Source organism: Falco peregrinus, chromosome 5 (genome assembly GCF_023634155.1).
Source record: "Falco peregrinus isolate bFalPer1 chromosome 5, bFalPer1.pri, whole genome shotgun sequence".
NCBI lineage: Eukaryota > Metazoa > Chordata > Aves > Falconiformes > Falconidae > Falco > Falco peregrinus.
In genome coordinates, this window is record NC_073725.1 from 90,720,430 (window position 1) to 90,741,072 (window position 20,643).

At 41.0% G+C, this 20,643-nt stretch overlaps 1 protein-coding gene across 2 annotated transcripts in view; it reads left to right on the forward strand.

Moving 5' to 3' along the window:
• Window positions 1-20,643, forward strand: part of FGD5 (FYVE, RhoGEF and PH domain containing 5) — a 110,129-nt gene that overhangs the window by 61,102 nt on the left and 28,384 nt on the right. The window contains exons 6-10 of one of the 2 annotated variants that reach the window (XM_055803763.1): window positions 5,883-6,038; window positions 7,943-8,095; window positions 10,294-10,381; window positions 13,379-13,429; window positions 15,599-15,657. In XM_055803763.1, the coding sequence (XP_055659738.1) occupies window positions 5,883-6,038; window positions 7,943-8,095; window positions 10,294-10,381; window positions 13,379-13,429; window positions 15,599-15,657 (507 nt within the window). The remainder of the gene's footprint in view (window positions 1-5,882; window positions 6,039-7,942; window positions 8,096-10,293; window positions 10,382-13,378; window positions 13,430-15,598; window positions 15,658-20,643) is intronic. The other variant, XM_055803764.1, reaches the window with a different exon arrangement.

The window sequence follows — 20,643 nt, forward strand, 5'->3', positions numbered from 1 at the left end:
ACTGATCTAACTTGGCCTATTCTGTTATACACAGAAAAAGCAAACAGATATTCTAGATCCAGACTGAATTACTGTGCTCTGGATTATTTTCAAGTAGAAGTTAAAGAAGAGAAATCACCCAACATAACAAATATATATATACACGCATCAAGGTTTTTCTCCTGGGTGAACTAGTGGCCTGAAGCAGTAGTTTAGCTGACAAAAGATTAGTTTTCCATCCTTTCAATAGTGTCCTTCAAGGTTAAATGTTCTCAGGCTAATAAAGGCTAAAGGACCACAGTATGTATGGGATGTATCCCATCTTGCAAAATGGTTGTTGATATGCATACAGGATTGCTACAATTGATTTTTGCAGCTGGACTCCAAAGCATATTCAGCCCAATTGTTGGAGAGATTTAATACACAATCTCACTGTTTCTGCATCTGCTTACAAAATCCTGGAAGTAAAATCCAGAACTAACTCTTGTCCCATTAACTGCCCCTTTTGCCTTTGTATTAGAATATCACATTTCATATAGATGTTGACTCCTGCAGCGAACTTCCTTGCTTAGTGTTCTACCAAAAACCTCTGGCTGCTGGCATTGTTGACTCCTTTGAAAGAGTCCCTGTAGACAATTACCTGCTACAAAGGTTTCCACGTTGCTGATCCCAGGTAAATTGGGCTGTCTTTCTGTAGCCCTGAGTCAGGTAAACAAGTATTTTTTTTTCCAGCACTTTCCTGTAATCACTGTTTCCTCTCAGCGCTGGCAGGCACTGCCAGCCTCTCTAAAGCATCTCATATCCCAGCACCCTACAGTAAGCCTCATCACCTCACAGAGGGTATCAGATTCCAGGAGCCAAGCATGTGACAGTTAGGCAGTGCTCCACATAAACTGTAAGATCTTGTTGAAGCTAACCCTGCATTCCTTCTTGTCTCATGCCCTATAACAAGCTCCAGGTTACAGTCCCCATTTCTAGCAGAGAACAGAAGTTCTTCAGAGGCCTTTTTGGGTAAAAAAATATGAAGTGTGTGTGTTAGTGATGGGCACAAACAAAAGAAAGGAAAAAAAAACCAACCAGCTTTTGTGGCTGTGGGTTTTGATCCTATTTGTTTCACTTAATTATTTGTAGGGCTTATTTCAGGGACGTTAGGGATTTGGCCATTGCATGGCTATAAAAGGCTTATTTATGGGTGCCCAAAATGTAATGAGAAGTTTTATGTTTCAAAAATGTATTTTTATGTCACAGTTCCTAATCTTCTGTGCCACCTAGCCAGCTTGGGTTATGCTTTTACATGCGCACACAAACACTGCTGCAGGTATAGGCATAAGACAGGAGTGAGATCAGTAGGCTTATATGCCCCTGGATGAGACTGAACTCTGTGGCCATCAGAGCCTTGAACTTGAATGACTTCAGTTCATGCTGCTCTTTTCAGAAAGTTTTAACCCAGCAGGGAATTATATGAACTCAGCATTTGGTACCCTCTGTTTTTAGACATGGGGACTGGGGGACAGACTTGCAGACCTTCAGGTGCCATGATTGATTAGAGTTAGGGAGACTGCAAAAGCACTTTGCATTTGATTAATGGCTTCCCAAGCACTCAGCATTTTCAAGTGACTTTTTTTTTAATGGATGTTTATAGTGATTACTGTTATGCTGCAAGTTTTTTATTAATCATTAGGAAGCTGGCTATCCACGCAACTGGAATGAAATAATTTGTCTGAGAATTCATTATAATCAAAGGGGCAGGCAATTAATGACTGATTAAATCCACTGAGATCCTGTGGGAAAGGGGTGTTAATCTTGTTGCTCAGCTATGGTGGAAAGTGGGCAGATAAAGAACTGTTTGATGTTAACTTGGAAAAGATGACATTTCTGTAACATAGTAGGTTACTTCAGTAGTGAACTAGTAGTGAACTAGTAGGCACATCAGTAGTGAACTTACTACAGCTATTCACTTCCCCAGACACAATAAGCTGAAAGAACCCTTTGGATTCTTTCCCTTTCCCCAATCTGGATTAATTACGATGGCTGAGGACTTCGAAAAGTTGCAGATTCCTTTAAGTTAGAAAAAGCATTGTGAGGATGGATTGACTGTTTTAGTTGGATGGAAAGCATCTGGAGCACACACTGGCTGACATATGTAGTTACAAAGGCTTACTCACACACCAGAAAAAATAGGAGCTGCAGTAGCATAACATGGGCATTATTTGTGGTACCAGGGCAGACACATTGTGGAAACCAGACCCAGGTAATTAGGAAACACAATAATACTCCTTAAAAAAAAAAATTATGATCTTGTTTTATCCATTATATACTTAGTCAAAAGGAAAATTGTCATCATGATCTTTTTTTTACCTAATTACAGTGGCTTTTCAGAAAACAAATGCTTCATCTGACACAATTGCTAAAAAAACATAGTGTATGTGTGACTTTCCTTTCAGCTAGTATCTATTAGATTTTCCAGTCATTCCAGTTCATAGTGAGAGCCAGTGTGTACATTGCAGTTACACAGTGTTACAACAGGAAAAAACAGGAATTAATCTGAGGAGAATAAAATCTGCTCTTGCCTGGAGTCAGTTCCTACTGGTGTAGAGAGAGGAATTTTGAAGTTCTTTGCCCAGAGGCTCTCCTGCTCCTTATAGAACCTTTCAGCAGGACCACAGTCATACCAACTAGATCTCCAGCATGCTGGAATCATGACAGCTACTTTGATTTAACCAAACTGAAGTGGACTATCTAATGTAAAATATGGATCCCCAGTGAAACGTACTCTATTGAGTTGCTCATACCTGGACATGAGCAAGTTTCACGGAAATCAGTTCTCTCAGACTCCTTAATTACTCCATGTACTTATAAAACTTCACTAGACAGAAGGTAGAGTCATGAGAAATGCCATGGTAAATCCCAGTGCAGCCCAGGAAAGTTCATAAGATTCTCCCTAAAAGTTCAGGGAACAGAACTTGACTTTTTGGCAATAGGTTTCATGATCACTAGATCCTGACAGAGGAAGATACTCAACCTATCCCATCCTGGTTCAGGGCCAGATAGAAACAGTTTGGTATCTTTCAATGAGCTGTGCAACCTTAGAGATTTCTTTTTATCAAGCCCCTGCTTCCTTTCACAGCATATTTGGCTACGTCACATACAGTGGAGTAGGAGGCCAGGAAATGGTCTCTGAGTGGAAAATCTAACTGCCATTTCTATTAACTCATCCAGCAGAATCACCTTCTCAGTGATTGTTAAAGCAGCTGCATTTTTTTTCTGATGAATTGGCTTCTATGGGTAGACAGAGAATGTTTTTAATATATCTTTGAAAAAACCACCGTGTTAATAATAGCTCACTGCTTGCAGAGTAGCATGTGAAAAAATACATTGATAGCATGGATCTGGCCAAACTGGTCAGACACTAAAGCTTTTTGTCACACTAGATCTTGGGCTGAAGCAGAGCTCAGTGTGAACCTGCTGGAAGAACAACTCCTGGTGTGATGGTCTTAGTCTGACAGGATGCAACCAGGGCTTTACTACCAGCTCTGCTTTGACTAGATGCTTGGGCTTTCTATGTCATTATGAGCTACCTGATCCTTCATGAGAACACCAAAAGCCCCTTTTGGCACTTTTTTTTTTTTCCTCAGGATGCAGTGTTAGCATATCCATAATGTGGTAAATTCTGTCCTAAATCAAAGTTGGTTGTTTTCCTAGTAATGCTATATTCTAGTAAGTCTTGCAGTCTGTACTACTGACCAGACCACACTTGATCATATCATATCAATATGGTCCCTCTTGGCTTCAAAGTCAATGAATCTAAGTATATTCAACTACAAAGCCTCCATTCAAATATTTTTATTGCTGAATTGAAAAACAATACCTGATTTGAGGTACTTACTGGAAAAAAACAGTGTGTGTAGGCTGACTAGAAATCAGAGAGGATGCTGTACCCCCCTAGTGTTACCCTCACACACACACACCCCCCAAAAAAAAAAAAAAAAAAAGGTCAGGTAAGGACAAATGGGGTTTTTATAAGGAAGGGAGCTCTGCAATCTCCTAGTCTGCAGCTGCTGTACCAAAATGAGTTATCAGGAGCTTTCAAACCTCACAGTTAATGTGGCCTCTTTACTGAGCTGTTGTTTTGATTATTTACTCTAGTTTTCACTCTTACCCCTTTTTTCCTCATCTTGTGCAATAAAAAACTCCATGCACTTCATGGCTTACTGGGACGCAGAAAAAGATTGGAAAAGGCACTCACAGAACTAGTTCATAATAATTGTATATGAATGCCCAGTTTCTGCTCTCATCACAAACTGGGATGCACTTAGGTTTCTAATTGTTCACTTATTTTCATAGAAAAACTGAGATTCAGACACTTTGCCCATGAAAGCCTGACTAGCGGAAATGAAAAATGTAACAGTAAGGAGCCCAAGCTGACCCTGATGGAGGAACAGATCTCCTTACAAGGAATACAGAGCAGAATTAAACTTGTAACAGTGCAGCAGGACCATGCCCGGGCAATCACTGAATACTATACTAACACTTTTCAATTACTTGTACTTTGTAGCAATACTGATGAAGCAGATGCTGAAATCACATCCTTTCCATTTCATTGAATGAAGGCTCCTGCTTTTGAACACCAGATACGCTATGAAGACAATCACTAGTTACAGTGCCCCAGCTCCTGGCAAAGGCAGCCAGAACCCCTGGGTTTGGGTTCTCATGCCACTGAGCAGCAAAGCCTTAGTTATAAGCTTTCCTGCATTGCGTTGTGCATTGCCTTGCACCCCATTGCCACAGTTTGCATTCAGACCTCCACAAAGCCCAGGCAGCTTTAAATGCCTGAGCTTCTCTAGCCACTGCCTGTGAAGAGGGGCTGTGTCTGGCAGCAGCAGGCAGGGGAAACAGCAATGGCTGGTAAAAGCCTGAAAGGGACCATGGCACCACAGGGGCCGAAGTTTCTTGAGCATACTCAGGTGCCAGCAAAGGCTCCTTTACAAGTCTGAAGCAGAGAAGATGGAGCCTGTAGAAATAAGGCTTCGACCTGAAAACATTTCAGCATCCAGAGCTCTGGATGAAGGAGACTTCAAATAATGTTTTACACATAAAATATTTGTGGCTGCTGTTGGGATGGTTTTCTAATGCCTGGGAATCTTAACACAAATTATTACTGCTGTTTCAGATGGAGGCCTTATTCCTCACTTCCAAGTCAAAGCTGGGGAAACGTTTTGCTACACAGTCTTAAACAGGTGCTCTATTATGTACCAGAGCTGGCCACATTTTAATATAGAGGAAATTACTTGTGTGCCCACCACTTCAGGATCAAAACCATTTCTAAGATGAGGAAAAAATGTCTCAGTTAGGTTTCATAGGGAAAATGATTTGTTGCATAGCTTAAATTTATAGCTTCTTCCTTTCTTTAAGTTCAGATTTGGAGACAAGTGTTGCAAAGTTTAGCACAAGACATGTAGGCACTGATGTTTTTCATGTCAAGCTGTTGGACTCAATGAAGTAACTAAAAAATCTCATCTTTCATTTTTTAAAATTATGTTTATGGTTAAGAAACACTATAAAAATGAGACCAACTACACCCAGAAAAGCAGGAAAAAAAGGCAAGGTAAATAAAGATTTCAAACTCATTTTATGCATAAGGGTCTGATGGCTTGGTCAGGTGAAATGTTCAATTTTGGGTTGACAGGATGGTGGAATTCAGCTGAAAACGTGTATGCACTAATGGATGGAAGAACACATATGCTATGATTGCCTTGCTATGCTGAGCACACTCTATGACTATTGATGGCATATATTACAATTCCAAGAAAGTATCATTTAGGAGTCAAGAAACTGTAATGATAATTTCAGAAAACAGTTGTCTTTTAAGTCTGTTTGCCTTATTTCTGTATTGTTGTTCACAGGATTTCTATGAAGGTATCTTGAAAGTGCTTGGAGAAGAAGATGAAAATGAACAGGAAGAAGTTAAACTCAAGCAGGGCTTACGTGAACTCCCTGAAATTTATGAATTACACCAAGACATCCTGGGAGAACTGGAAGAAAGAGTCCTTAAATGGCAAGTATGGAATGGCATGGTTTGATGGCCTTAATGTACCCTGCACAGAAGGTGGGTGAACTTATCAGTGTCCCCTTGACCCCACTAGCAGGGAGGCTGGGATTCTAGCAGAGATGAAAGGAGTAAAACCTGAACTACTTCAGCTGATTTTGCATACAGGTGGGCAGGAAGTAAATGTAGAGGCTATCAGGCTAAGAAACCAAATACTGAAACATTTGTGCATGACTCCAAAATGGCCCTGTCAGTCAAGTGTGAGGACAGCCTGCTTAATATGCATTATCCTGATGCTAGTTCATAGTCATCACCAAGCAGCTTCACACTCATGGCCTGAAGGTCACAGGCTGATGCCACGAGAGGCAGGAACAGCAGACATCAAAATCGATCCTAAGGATCATCTGCTTACAGAAATCTACGTAGCAACTGCATAGCTCTCAGATAAGGGACACCCCTCACTTCCAGCACCAAGGCGGCTCTGCACAGGCTAGGCTTCCAAGCCAAACAGACACCGTCAGTCTGCTGAGGGACTCCACCTAAGCCAAACATCCTTACAGGGCAAAGTCTTTCCATGAGAAAATAAGACCATGCCTAGGTCAGACAAAGCTCAAAAATTCATTCAGTTAAGACCTCTGAGTTAAGCCAGGCTGCCAGGCCCTAGACTATAAAACTGCCAGAACAAGAATGTCTAAGAGAAATTACCACTGCAGTCCCAACCGACTAAACCTACCACAACCAGTGCAGCCCCTGACCTAGATGGAGCTACTCTGTCCCTGACAGCTGGTGATGGATGATGCAGCCTCACACCTCCACCCTGTGGGACTCCAGGAGACAGTGGTTTCTGACAGTGGCTGATCCTATCCCAGCCCTGCCACTGCACAGTTAAGGAAGTCAATTAGAACAGGAGAACTTTTCAGTAACAACCCTAAATGCAGGGCACAGCTCTCCTTGTCAGCTCTGCACTTTCAAGTCAAAGCTCACAAGGAAAGAAAAGGCTAAAGGTAGCTGTAAATGGGTTTGTGTCCACCAAGGGACTGTCACAAACAACAGAAAGACTTTAAAAATGTCATCAATGAGTTATGATTCATGCACTCATAACACAAAGAGAAACGGTGTGACTTGTTTCTAAAGAATTCACAGCCCTACTCTAGCAGCATGCTGTATGTTCACAAAGACAAAAGGGACACAACTGAAAATGCCCTAAGGTTCTGTGAGAACAACTCTGTGGCACTGAGGAAAAAAGAGGGCCGTGTTGCAAATGCTGCCGACACAATAATGACATACGGCATAGGGCTGTGCTCATACAGGTTCCAAAGTCACCACCACCTCTGAATCTTCCAGTAAGTCCTTCCCTGTGCCTGCGCTCCCCCAGACAATCTGTTGCTCTGACATCCCCAGGAACTCATGCTCCTCCCTAACTATGATTATTCATTTGCAATCTCAGATTTTGTCATGTTCTCGTACATGCTTCGTAAATATTTCAGTGCTGTGCAACTGGGTGCTGAGACAGATGATGGTGGGGCAGTGCTAAGAAGGGGGCAATGAAGGAAGAGCTGAAGACATGATATTACATCTGAAGACATTATACTGTCCCCCATAACCAGTGCTCAAAGCGCTGCAGCAACTAAAGTCTCCGTAAAGGAGACATCCTACCCGCTACAGACACACAGTGCTGCCATGGCAAAAGCACAGCCAAGGGATCAGCCTCTCGTGGTGCCCATTCTACAGCAGCCTGTTTTGTTGTCCAGTATGTCAGTGAAGCACTCCCTTCTTCCTGCCATTTAACTTATGTTTTAGGTGCACAATGTCCTTAGCCCCTGTGGGTCTAATACAATGAGAAACAAGAATAGCTTTTATTTAATTTTTATTTATTTATATATTTGCCTCTTCTTTTCTTTCTGTGGCCTTAGGAAGGAACAGCAGAAAGTTGCTGATGTTTTTGTCTCCAGAAAATCAAGGCTGAATCACCACACAGCATACATCATGCAGTTTGATAAGAATTTGGCTTTGCTGGATGAAACCTGCCTTAAATATTCCCAACTGGCTACCATAATTCAGGAGTTTGAGGTAACGCTCCCATGTTTTTTTACCTGCACTAATGCATAGCTGTGCCACAGGGCTTACTCACAGCATACTTTTTATGCAACTCCACCAGTATTCACAGGGTAGAATGGGAAAAAAGCTCTTTTCACACATCCTAGTGCTAAAACTGAAGTGAGATGTTCACATATGAATAATGTTTTTCTGTGTCTGTTTGATGCCCACACACCCCTGTGTATGCACATATAGAATGTTTGTGAATTTACAGATTTGTAAGTATATTTTGCTGAAATGTATGCACATAGTGGAGTAGTTTCTCAGTCACATATTAACTTATCAAGCTCTTTGAGGATGTGTTTGAGTTAATAACTATTATTATTACTATCTCTTCATATCTTCTCTTCTTTCACTGCATTTTCTATCCTTTCTTTTGTACTGGGTCTGGCCAGGATGAAATTATGTTTAGCCTCTATGTGTGCTTAGCTGCTGGCAGGGATCAACCCACAACATCTTTACAACTGGCATTTCTCTGCATTTTTAAATGCCTGTTAACTACTTCCTCTGTTTAGAGGATGTTGTGACAGGCAACACTGAACTGCACAGGAAAACACAAACTCCACTGGCCAGACACGTGCAGCGTTCTTTTCATCTAGACTCCCTGAATGCTCTGTAGCCTCTGGCCCTGTAGCAAGGAGCATGTATTTTCCAGTTGTGTTAACTCAGTCATCCATGCCGAATAACTGGAAAACACCATCAAGATACATGTGACAGAAATTCCATGATTCCCGCTTACATTTTAAAGCACTGGCAATGTGGCCACTTCACATAATTTCAAAAGCATAAACCCATATGTGGATGGGAAAGTTCAGTTGGGCCACACTGATTCCATTGAGCTAAAATGATTAAAAGCTATGCTGCTTTATTGTGGGTCTAGAAAATCTGTTTCTTATTATCCTTGTATGTTAAGAGAAATAACAATGTTTACTTGGGTGGCAGAGGGGCTGTAAGGATAAATTAGTGATCAGACCTTAATGGTTATTTAGAATGCCAGCTCTGTGGGGTATGGATTATATTTTTCTCTGCAGCACATGTGAAATATTAAGGATAGCCATTAATTTCAAAAGACATTTGGAAGTCAGCATTTACAAACAGATACCTTGCAGTCACCACAATTACTTCCTGTTAGCAGCTGAGGGGAGCTCTGATGTCTCACACTGCTCTGAACATAAACTTGGCAAATGCAGGCTTTCTACTGGCAGCCTGTATTCCCAGCATCCCTCCCAGCCACATGCCTATACACTTCTGTCTTAACTATCAATACTGAGAATTAGCATTTATTTCTAAGAAAGTAGATGAGGCTTTTCCTAGGATAAGTTCAGCAGGATTTTGCCCTAGAATCAGTGAGCTCTGTAACTTCTTGCCCTCTTGCAAGCATGCATACATGGACAAATGATGGGGAGGTGTCTCTCAGTCCTTTCCTATTTATTTATTTATTTATTTATTTAATGACCACTATTAGCTTTCCAGTCTAACACCACAGAATTTAGGGCCTCATCTTGTTTCTGGCACCTTTGACTTGAGTGTGGGGGACTGGGAATGCTAAGCACAATCTTGAATGTAAATTTGGTGAGAGCAGTCAGCCCCTCGAGTTTTACATTCCTTTCCAGTTCTCCTCCCCATCCCTCTGGGTGGTGAGGGAGTGAGCGAGCAGCTGCGTGGCACTTAATTGCTGGTCGGGGTAATGTCTCTGGACATTGAGTTCCAACTCAACCACAGGGAGATGCTTTGCTGTATTTTGCTCAGTTGCTGAAATAAGATACTAAAATGTTTCAGCCAGGTGACACTTTACTTTCAGTCCAAAAAAGGAACTTCAATGACAAACTTCATTGAGATCTCAATACCTGTCTTCAGATGCCACCCTAAAACCTTTATCCAACCTTTACCTTCTAAATGGTATTTGCTTTCCTCCTTTTCCTTCTGAGTCCAAACTATTTGTGAATGATGCCATAGGAAATAAATTGTTTACAGTACTTACTTACAGTCACAATATATACACACACAACGTATATCCTGAGCAAGCTGGGTAAATTGGGAATGGTTCAATGAAATTTATGCATGCAACTGGTAGCAAAATTCCATAGTATACATCAGGTGGAGACAACAGTTTGCTTCTGAGCTCACACATCCCTGATCTTTGTGTTTCCTTTCACTTCCATTGAGGACAGCAGAACTCTGATGGCAGCCCTCAGAGTGTGAAACACCAGCTTTTGAAAGTGGTGCAGCGTGTCTTCCAGTATCGTGTGCTGCTCACAGGTCAGTAAAATTACTCTCAAAGGTACTCAGTGGAAACCCTCCCATGATGTTCTGTGCTTCCACTGTGCCACACACTGATGCCAGGACAGCTAAAATAAGACTGAAGCAGTGTGGGATTTCCTGGGAACTCCAGTATGCTTAGTACAGGATTCAGGAAATGTCCTGGAGCCTGGAAAGGAGCAGGCACTTCTTCAGCACAACCAAGCTGAAAGGTCACAAAAAAAGTGTGAAGTCAGTGCTTTTAGCCATTCCTTCTTGGCTTTCTCCTTCTGTGAATTAGGAGAGGTGGAGTTCAGCCTCACTTCCAGCAAACAAATTTGATTTTATTTACATCAAGGGCAATTATCAGAGACAGTAGGAGACAGCAGTCCCCAGAAAGGGGGCTCTGCAGTGCATCCTGTGTGACAGTGGCAAGCATCATCTCCTTCTACTCCATCAACAAAGCAGCTATACTTAGTACTGCACCCTAAGCTCTATGAGCAGTACACCTAAGGCTACTGATAACTTTAAGTCAAAATCCCAGTCCAATTCCTCTGCATTGCAGGAGAGAGATATCCAAATTTACATTAACAGTACATTTACAGATGTAAATGTCATATACTGTACATTTACAGTAACAACTTCCCTTTACATTCAGGACCATATATATATCACTCCCACCTGGAGTTTCTCTGAGTGGAGTTGTGTTCCTGCTTGTGGGTCATTCTTTACAAGCCACAGCAAATCTAGCAAGTGTGAACCTGTGAGGGGAGCAAGCTTTCTGAAGCAGGATGTGGCCCCTGGAAAGAATTGTGAAGTTTAGGTTTGTAACTGATGAACTGGTTGGGGAAGGAAATGGTGAAATGTAACAATGAATCTCAGTGTTGTCAAGTAGTTTAGTCAGATCAGAACACAAAAGAGCAAGGATCTGTAGACATAAAGATGTAGAAATGCTTTGGGACTCTGTATATGTGTGGGTGGAGAGGGATGCAAGATGAGTTATGTGTGAGACAGTAAAAAGGAAGCTAAACACCCTGCCCGTGCTCAACAGTCAATGAAGGGCACGGCATATTTGAAGGGACTCCTATAAATGCAGAACAAAGTGACCATATTAAATTTTTATTCTCAGCACAGATTAGCAGCAGTTTCTTCTTGCTCTAGACACTTTGATCAAGGATGCAACTCATTATTCACAGCTGGTTTTGCTTTTTTAGTACGAGCAATACAAATGCCAATAGTAGGACATATTTTCTGTGTGACTTGCTTCCCTCTCTGGGTGTGTCTACATTAAGGGCAACTTTCCAGATTTGTGGGTTGCAGTACTTGGTAGTCTCACACGATCCTTACAGTGGTTTTAGTGCATGTGCACAAATATTGCATCTAAGAAAAAGGACTTGGCATGACCCTGCCAGCAATACCCGCACTGTGCTCCATTTACTCTGCCCATTTCTGTGGTCGACAAGGTAAATTGCAAACATGAAGTGTGGTATTTTGTGAGGAGAGCTGGAAGGGTTTCAGTGCAGCTCCAATGGTTGTATTCCATTTATGCTTGAAGCAGCTTGAGCTCCTCCTTGTCCCAGTTACAGGTACTAACGGGGAAAATGAAAGCTCTTGTGTGTAGTGAGATAAAGTCTGCTGGATTAAGATATTCCAGAAAATAGGTTTACTGCTTCAGCTCCTCACCTCAAGAAACCAAGCCACTCTTCGCCTGCTAGGATAGAGGTCTGGAACAGTGCAGTCCTTCAGATTCTCTAGATAGAGTAAAAAAAAATTAAAATATGTAGGTGTACTTGTGTGTCCATAACTGGCTGTTTCTACCACATAAGGAAGGGTATTTTATGAGGATATTGGTTGTACTACAGCCAAAAGGAGTTGCCCACTCAGTTGAATGTCCACAGCCAAGGACAGATCTTGCAGCTGTGAAAAGGAATGATAAATACTGCCTGATAACACCGCACAACCCCTTCCTGCCTGACTTGAGTACAGGCAGATGCTTTCCTGAATGCAGGTAAAAACCAGGAAGATTTCAGGATGCCAGGGAGGGCATAGCACTAGAAGGAGAAACATATATGGATAGAACGTTCAGTGGAACGCATATCCATGCACAGCACCATTCTCAGCATGGAGGCCTGATTCTTGGATGTAGAATTTAGTAGCCTGGATCTATCAGAAAGAAAAGAACAAAGTCTTTCAGGATTAGGCTTTTTAATGGTAGCACTCGTATACTGCAGTCATTAAAAGCATAAAGACTTAGACAAAGAACAGTCAGATGATCCAAGGCCAGTAGTCCAAGGAAAACTGACAGATTAAAGGTTTGTATATAATGCAAATAAAATTCCTGTAAGTGTAAGTCCTATTGTGTGCATGTTACAGAACCTATTTTCAGAATGTGATTGAGTTCAGTAGTAATCATTGAACTCTGCATGCACAGAACCATAGTCTTCCTTCCTGTGTCTATAAACCGCATATAATTAATCTGCTATAAATAGAGAAAATCAGTCGTTGCAGCCAACACTGTTCATTCAGATGGGAAAATAGAATTCATTAGAAAAACAATTATTTGTAAAATGGGGCTACTCAGCAATTCTCTTGGCTGAGAAACAAAGCAATATTTTTGTCACTCTCCATTTATTCGTTTGTACCTGCCAAGTTATGTGATGAGTCCGAATCTGTATCAGTGCTTTTGCATTGATTCTGAAAGTAGAATGCAGTCAAAGATGAGTTTTGCTGTGGAAAGAGGCTATACACAATTATTTGGGAATAAAGTGATACGAGACATTACTGTGGGTGCCTGGAAGTGCTCAAGACCAGGTTGGATGAGGTTTTGAGCAACCTGATCTAGTGGAAGATGTCCCTGCTCATGGCAGGGGGGTTGAATTAGATGATCTTTAAGGTCCCTTCCAACCCAAACCATTCTGTGATTCCATGATTCTGTGATTTTATGTTTTAGCTAATATTACAAATTATGTGGGTCTGTATTCTGATTACTGGATGTCTCTGTTTGATTATTTTCTACAGATTACTTGAATAATCTTTGCCCTGATTCTACAGAGTATGAAGCCACACAAGGTAAAATTAAATGGGTAGCACAAAAGTTCTGCTTTGCTAACTCTGCTTCTAAAGAGGTACAGGATCTATACTGGTAGTATATGCAAGCGGATTATTTTCAACACTTTGTGTTAATAGATTAGCCATAACATCTATAAGAACTGATTACTAATTTAGACAAATTATTTAGGTCAATATTATTATTTAGGGCAATAATTACTTTTTTCACTGAAACATGTGGGCTTCCTATAATTTTGACACAATGAATTTACAGAAGAAGAAATTATCATCTATACAAGCATGGTGCAGATATTGTAGTTCTGCCCCAGTCATCAGGGAAATCCTAGTCCCTTTTGGCTCCATCCATATTTGGCTTAGTCATTTGTCATGGTTTAACCCTGGCCAGCAACCAAGCACCACACAGTGGCTCGCTCATTCTCCCCCTGGTGGGATGGCGGAAGAATCAAAGAGTAAAAGTGAGAAAACTCATGGGTTGAGATGAAGACAGTTTAATAGGTAAAGTAAAAGCTCCACACGCAACCAAAGCAAAACAAGGAATTCATTCACCACTTCCCATCGGCAGGCATTCAGCCATCTCCAGGAAAACAGGCCTTCATCACGTGTAACGGTTACTTGGGAAGACAAATGCCATAATGCCAAACATACCTCCCTACCTTCTTTCCCCAGTTTACATATACTCAGCATGACATTCATATGGTATGGAATATCCCTTTGGCTAGTTTGGGTCAGCTGTCTTGGCTGTGTCCCCTCCCAAGTTCTTGTGCCCCTCCAGCCTTCTTGCTGGCAGGGCCTGAGAAGCTGAAAAGTCCTTGATTTAGTATAAATGTTACCCAGCAACAACCGAAAACATCAGTGTGTTATCAGCATTGTTCTCACGAGCACTGCACCAGCTACTAAGAAGAAAAATAACTCATCTCAGCTGAAACCAGGACATCATTGTAAAGTCAGTTGGGATGGCTCCATCTGCTTGTTTGTGTACCATTATCTATGGTATGCCTGCTGGGCTCTGTGAACTTTGGAGAAACCCAGGAGGTTTGAACTGTCTATCTGTATTCTGGATTCCTTAAGCCTAAGTAAACTGAAAAGACATTGCAGAAAAATCAGTCCTGCACAATCAAGAACAAATCCAGACGTTCAACTGCTAACACCATCCTTTCCAGCACATCAGATAGATAAAGCAGAAGTCTCTTACTCCGACTGAAGTCAAAGCAAGGTTTACCTTTGGCCTCAGTGGGAGTAGCTTCCAGGCTGGAGTAAGCAGAAATAACCTTGTATTAATGAAACCAGTTCACCTCTATTACATTGTGTGAATCCAAACCAACTGGTAGCAATGTCTGTGGCTGACTGAAGGTCAATCTGTTCTGACCAAGAGTAGAGTTTTGTGCAAGATTTAAGATCCTAGTCACTGACAGTAGGACTACAGCTATACCAGTAATTTAAATAAGGCCAGGGCAGATACTCAAGCTCTGTGGCCACAATTGCCTATCTTGTTTGTGTTTGGCACACGCTTGACACATTTCAGGCCAGCAACAGCTAGCGTGCTCCCAGATTATGTCCAGAAACGGATAGGATGCCCTGTTCCATAGGGGAAGAGACTTGAGATAAGGACCTGAGCCATGTTACACCACTGCTCTCAGGGACAGCAAACACACTCTGGCCCAGGTTATTTGCCAGTGGAGAATCCAGGCGTTAATTCATGTCACCACTTCATACTTACTTCTGTCAGAAAGGGATGACCTGTCCTCTCTCTTGGCAGTAAAAGGAAACAAATCACCTTAGATTGAAATGCTTTTGTATGGCTAAAGCTGGGTTACATTAATCTCTCCTACCACAAGCTCCAACTGCTGAAAGTCTGCAACTAGAAAACATCACAAAAAAATTTTGTGTTACGCTAGGTGTTTAAAAGGGACCTCATGAGCTCTCTTGGTCAGCACAAGTACAATGCAGAGTTTCACAGAATAGGATGATGAAGGGAAGGGGAACTGACAGCACTGTGCCATGTCATAAATTTGCTGGGCAGTTTTTTTCTGAAGGTACCGAAGTAGTAGAAGGAGCTGCTGCTGGGGATGCCTGCTTTTTTTTAAAGATGCTCTTGCAAACAGAAGGGATTTGAATTATTTTCCTACTCTTTTATGTGATTTATAGTGTTTGTTTTGCTTCATTCTTCAGCTGCTTTATTCATTGTTTCTGAAATCACGGACCGAGCCAATGACAGCATGCTCCAAGCGGTGAGTCCTACTGTGACACATGCTCTCCTGATCGATAGTATCTTTTCTGCACATCTGCTGAAGTGAATACGTATCTCTGCTAAATTCTGAAGCTTCCTCCAGGGTGACACTCAAAGGTTTATACAGATCTGGTTTACAGTGTTGCAGATGCACTTAAGTGCAGCTGTGCAAGATGTAAGTCACTGTAGCAAGCAGCACAAAGGGTTTTTTTCCGTCTTGGGGTTGCTGAAATGGTATGTGGAGCAATGAAGTGAGAGATGGGAATTTTCACAGTTCTGTTTCTAGCCTGGGTTATTTTTAGATATGAAATGTTGAAGACATCACAAATGTACTGTCAAAGACACATTCTGAGCTCATTTACATAACTTTTCCACAATTCTGGAATCCCATTTTACTTCAAAAGAATAGGTCACGGTTTACAGTCTTGCAAATGATCACACAACCAAATAGACTGGCCAAAACTTTCATAGGCTACAGCTCATGTCTAAACTCAGATTTAGGTATCTAAATATGTTATATAGTTTCCCAAAGTAATGAACAGTTTCTTTCAGGTCAGTGTGATTTATTAATATTGCTTACATGATATTATAGTCCTAATTTACTGTCAAAGATAGCCTGCATATAGCTGGTTTAATGACCATTTGTTTCCAAGGATCTAGGTCTGATTTCTATCTAAAATGATGGGAATATTCTACTGACATTAGTAAGAAGCAGTGTCAGGAGACATAGCAGGCAGTAGAGAAACTGCCGGACATGGGATCCAGCAGGTTCCAGAGGAATTCAACTTGGTGGACCTCTGGGTGATAATTAAAGGCAGTGCCTTTCTTTTTTTCATACTTGCCACCCACACCTGCAGCTAAACTCTCTCCTGAGGTCCATGTTTGCTTTTGCTACACAGACCTAGCATTCAGCTCAAGTAGTTAGAAAGAAGTACCTACGGTCTTTGCAGTCTAATGAAATCTTGCTCCATAAGTCCATAGTCTCAGTCATTCTGCAGTGGCCAGGTGACATTTCTTCTTATGATTAAATTCTAGGCTTGCTAGACCTAGAAAGTAGTCATAATAAAGCCAAAATTTTTAAAAATGCCATTTTTTAGCACTTATTTTCAAGTCATTTGGATTACCAAGGAGGTTTGTGTTCCATAGCACATATGTTAGAGAACAAAGCACCTCATTCCAGGCATCCTGCATTTCATCCAGTTGTGAGTGGTTTCACTAAAGTGTTTCTTTCTCAAAAGGTGTCTCATCTTAAGTATTTTATCATTGCATTGAGTCACGGGGATTTCAAGTGATTGGGAATGTATTATATTTTTGGGGAAGCTATCACATTTTACTTCTTATGAGAACATTGCTGAATTTAACATCCTGCACGGGATTTTACTGTGCTTTTGCTAAATTAAAGATCTCTTTGGCATTGCAAACATTCTTCCCTTGGTTAATTACTGATGGCATTCAACTAATTTCTTTATTATTTCATTTACTGAGAAGAGGATGGATTGTTAATAATCATTCAGGCATCAAAACACAAAATTCAAGAAACAAAGAAAAAACACCTTGGCATCAATGGAGACAAAGGGAAGGCATGAACCATCCTCCTTAGTAAGAGCTTGTTTTTAGGTAGGATTTTAAGGTTGAAAGAATGAATGGACAGGAATTGTTAGGGAAAGATACATGCTGAAAGCCACTACAGCTACACACCAGCACTGCTGACTCAGCACATTCCCTTTAATGCCTTTGCCCTCTGGCTGCAGGGGAACAAAAGCACTGGGTGAAATGGTGAATTCAGACTGTGTCATGGCAAAAATGCAGTAGGTCAGCTAGATGAAGGATGTTTTTTTGCAACAGCTTGGGAGGTAAGAATGAAGGAGTCTCAAAACCCAGAGTGCCCTTCATATGTTAAAACTGAAGCTTTCATGCTTTGTTCAGAGAAGTGGAAGCATCTGCTTGCAGCAAGTGAACCCAAGAGCCAAGAATAACAACTTTTGCTCACATCTGGAAATCTCTGCTGCTCAGGTTTAAAAGCCATGTCTCTGATATCTGTGCCAGGGTCATAAATGGAGCCCATGTGTTCATGGGCTGTTTCAGAGCACTAAGTTCAGTGATGATCTCCTCATGACCAGCAACAGACAAAACCCAAGCCTTCTAACATTTGAATCAGAAAGAGATAAGTTATAGTTAAAACTACCTAACTATTTCCTGAAGAGAGAAGCCTGTCTTCGCGGATCTGCCTGCTTCCTCATCTGATAGCTAAAAGCAGAGACTGAGGCTCTGAACCTACTTCTCCTGAAGCCACTGACAAAATTACCACAGCGTGAAGTCCAACTGGTGGGTTCCTGGTTTTGTGCCGACATGATCTCAAGCCATGACAACAGATCAAGATTTTGAGCATTCTGAAGGTCAAGGTTTTTAAGGTCAGAACTCAAAAATCAGATTTGCCTTTTCACTCAATGCAAACTTAAAAAAGCTTGGACCTATTGATTTGGTTTAAGTCCATTTCTGCTTTTCTGCTCCAAGATTTGCCACCCCATCCTGGCACATCTACCTCAGAACACATTCTGTCTTCATACAATAACATCAGCCCTTTTGCTGCGTTGATATGGCTCTGTGACAACCCAAAATCTTCAAGCCTTCATTTTAAAGACAGCACTTTTTTTACTCCTCCTAATTGCTAAGGAAAAGTTGCAAACATGAATCATTGTAAACAAAGCAGCACACTCTGTTTCAGCCAGCAGACAGCCTGAGCACCTTTGCTGAATGTAAACTATCAGCTATGCTGATCTCTTTTGTTGCTTACTCTCAACTTTATTTAAAGATACTTCGGGCATCGGCACAAACTATTTTGTCATCAGCCATTATAGTAGCTAGGATAAGGACAAAAGTTAGAAGGGAAGTTTTTGTAGATGAAATGGTAGTTGCATTACAGCCAAATGTAATGGTGAAGGAGGAGAAGGAAAGGAGAGACAAAGAAGCATAACAGAAAAGCAGCGTGCATGGAAACAATGATGTTCATACAGACTAATTCTGAGTGATGTTAAGTATTGACAGCAATAACCACTAGTTAATTAATACATAAACACTATTCTGTCACCAAGACAAAAGAACAGATGTAGATTGCAGAGAGGATGTAGTCTAGCAAGCCTAGAGTTTTATCATAAAAAGAAATGTAATCTGGCCCCTCTACAGAATGACTGTGAAACTATAGACTTAGCAAAGGTTTCAACAGGTTTGATTCTGACTTTCTTTCTCCTCACGCAAAGAATTTATAATCATACTTTTCCATTATTAAAGCATTCTTTTTACCAAAATAATAAATCTTTCATCATAAAACAGATCTCAGGAAAAGCTTCCACAGTAATCTCACAGCTTTAGGGATACCTGTATTAGAGATTGAGAACTGTAAGAGCTAAGTTCCTAACAATTCCATTGCAAATTCCACATAGATTTTTACACTTAATTTTTTATCATATCATCAGAGCACATCTGCTCTTTCTCAAAACTATGGCCTGGAAGAAATAAAAGAAAATTTCCTTCTTTCCCATCTGTGTGAATGCTGTGGGTTTTGTGAAGGTGCAGGTTCATGAGATACTCTGCTAAATCAAAGGCTGTCCTCCTGAATTAATATCCCATCCACAAAAGCCACAACAAGCAGTTATTTTCTTTTCTCAGATTTTTAAAAATGCAGAGAATTTAATACTCTAATTACAGAACAAACTGAACAGTGCCACTCAAGATAAAGCATGATTAACTTGTCATGTACCTGGTTAAAGTTCTAAGCAATAATTTAGACTTGGCATGTACCTGGAAGGAGGAAGATTTCTGCTGCCACTTATCAACTCATCAAACTACTCTCCAAAAATCTGACAGGAGCATTGAATTATGATCTACATTTTCTGCAGAATATCAGTGAATCATTATTAGCTTTTTTTGTTTTATGATAATAACACTCAAGCAGTTTTTCCATGGAAACTATTAATGCAGGATTTGCAGACGCATTATGATATTAACTATCTCCACAGCATTTTCATCAAGTTGGAAAATACTGTTCACAATTTACAGATGTACAAACAGAGGCATAAGAAATGCCATCGCCACATAGCATTAAGTCTGTCTGTAACTCTAGGAGACATTCACTACTTGAACTATGCAGGATCTGTATTGCTCTCTGAATTTCTATGATCTGTCACAGGCCCTGAGATGCTAAGAGCTATAAATCATTATTGCTGTTAACAGCTGGTGAATTCCTTGGGGAGGTGTTCCTCCTGCATAGACATAATGATAATATGATGCAAGCTGCAGTTCACTGCTAGAATGGCCAGAGAAGGATTTCAGCCACCCACATCTGCAGTACTAGTTGGGTGGAGCTTTGTTTTCATTTTCTAATTGTGTTTGTAAAGGATATTTTAATGGAGAATGATTATAGTTTTAAGGAGAATGAAGAAAACGGAATTTTAGGGGAACTGTAGGGAAACTATACCCCTCTCAGCTGCTCACATTCCCAGATAAATCACTGTCCTTCACATGTGATGGCTGTTTGACTTCCTGCAGGAAATGAGTTTGATACATCTCTGTCCATTTCCTGGTGAACATGTGTCCATACTGCAAACATCAGCATTACAACAGGCACCTCTGCCAGCAGTCCTAAGAAAAGCTGAGGTGCATCTCAGCTGCAGCAGCTTCTCTTCTCACTCTTACAGAAAACCCAATGAGTAGTACTAGCACTGGCTGTGAGTGTGCCTCACAGGAGGGCACTGCCTTTTCTGTGGATTTCTGTGAAGAATGGGTTTCCATTGTGGAAGCTGTCAATTTGACAAGTTTTGCCAAGGCTAAAATGCCCTTTAGTGATGGGAAAGTCCTTTGCAAATGTCTTTTGCAAATGTCTGCTGTCCCATGATCCCTGGTATTTCCTGTGCTATTAGTTTATACATTCTGTTTCCATTTTGCTGGCCTACAGTATTTTAGATGTGACCTAAAAAATTCCATTTGCCAC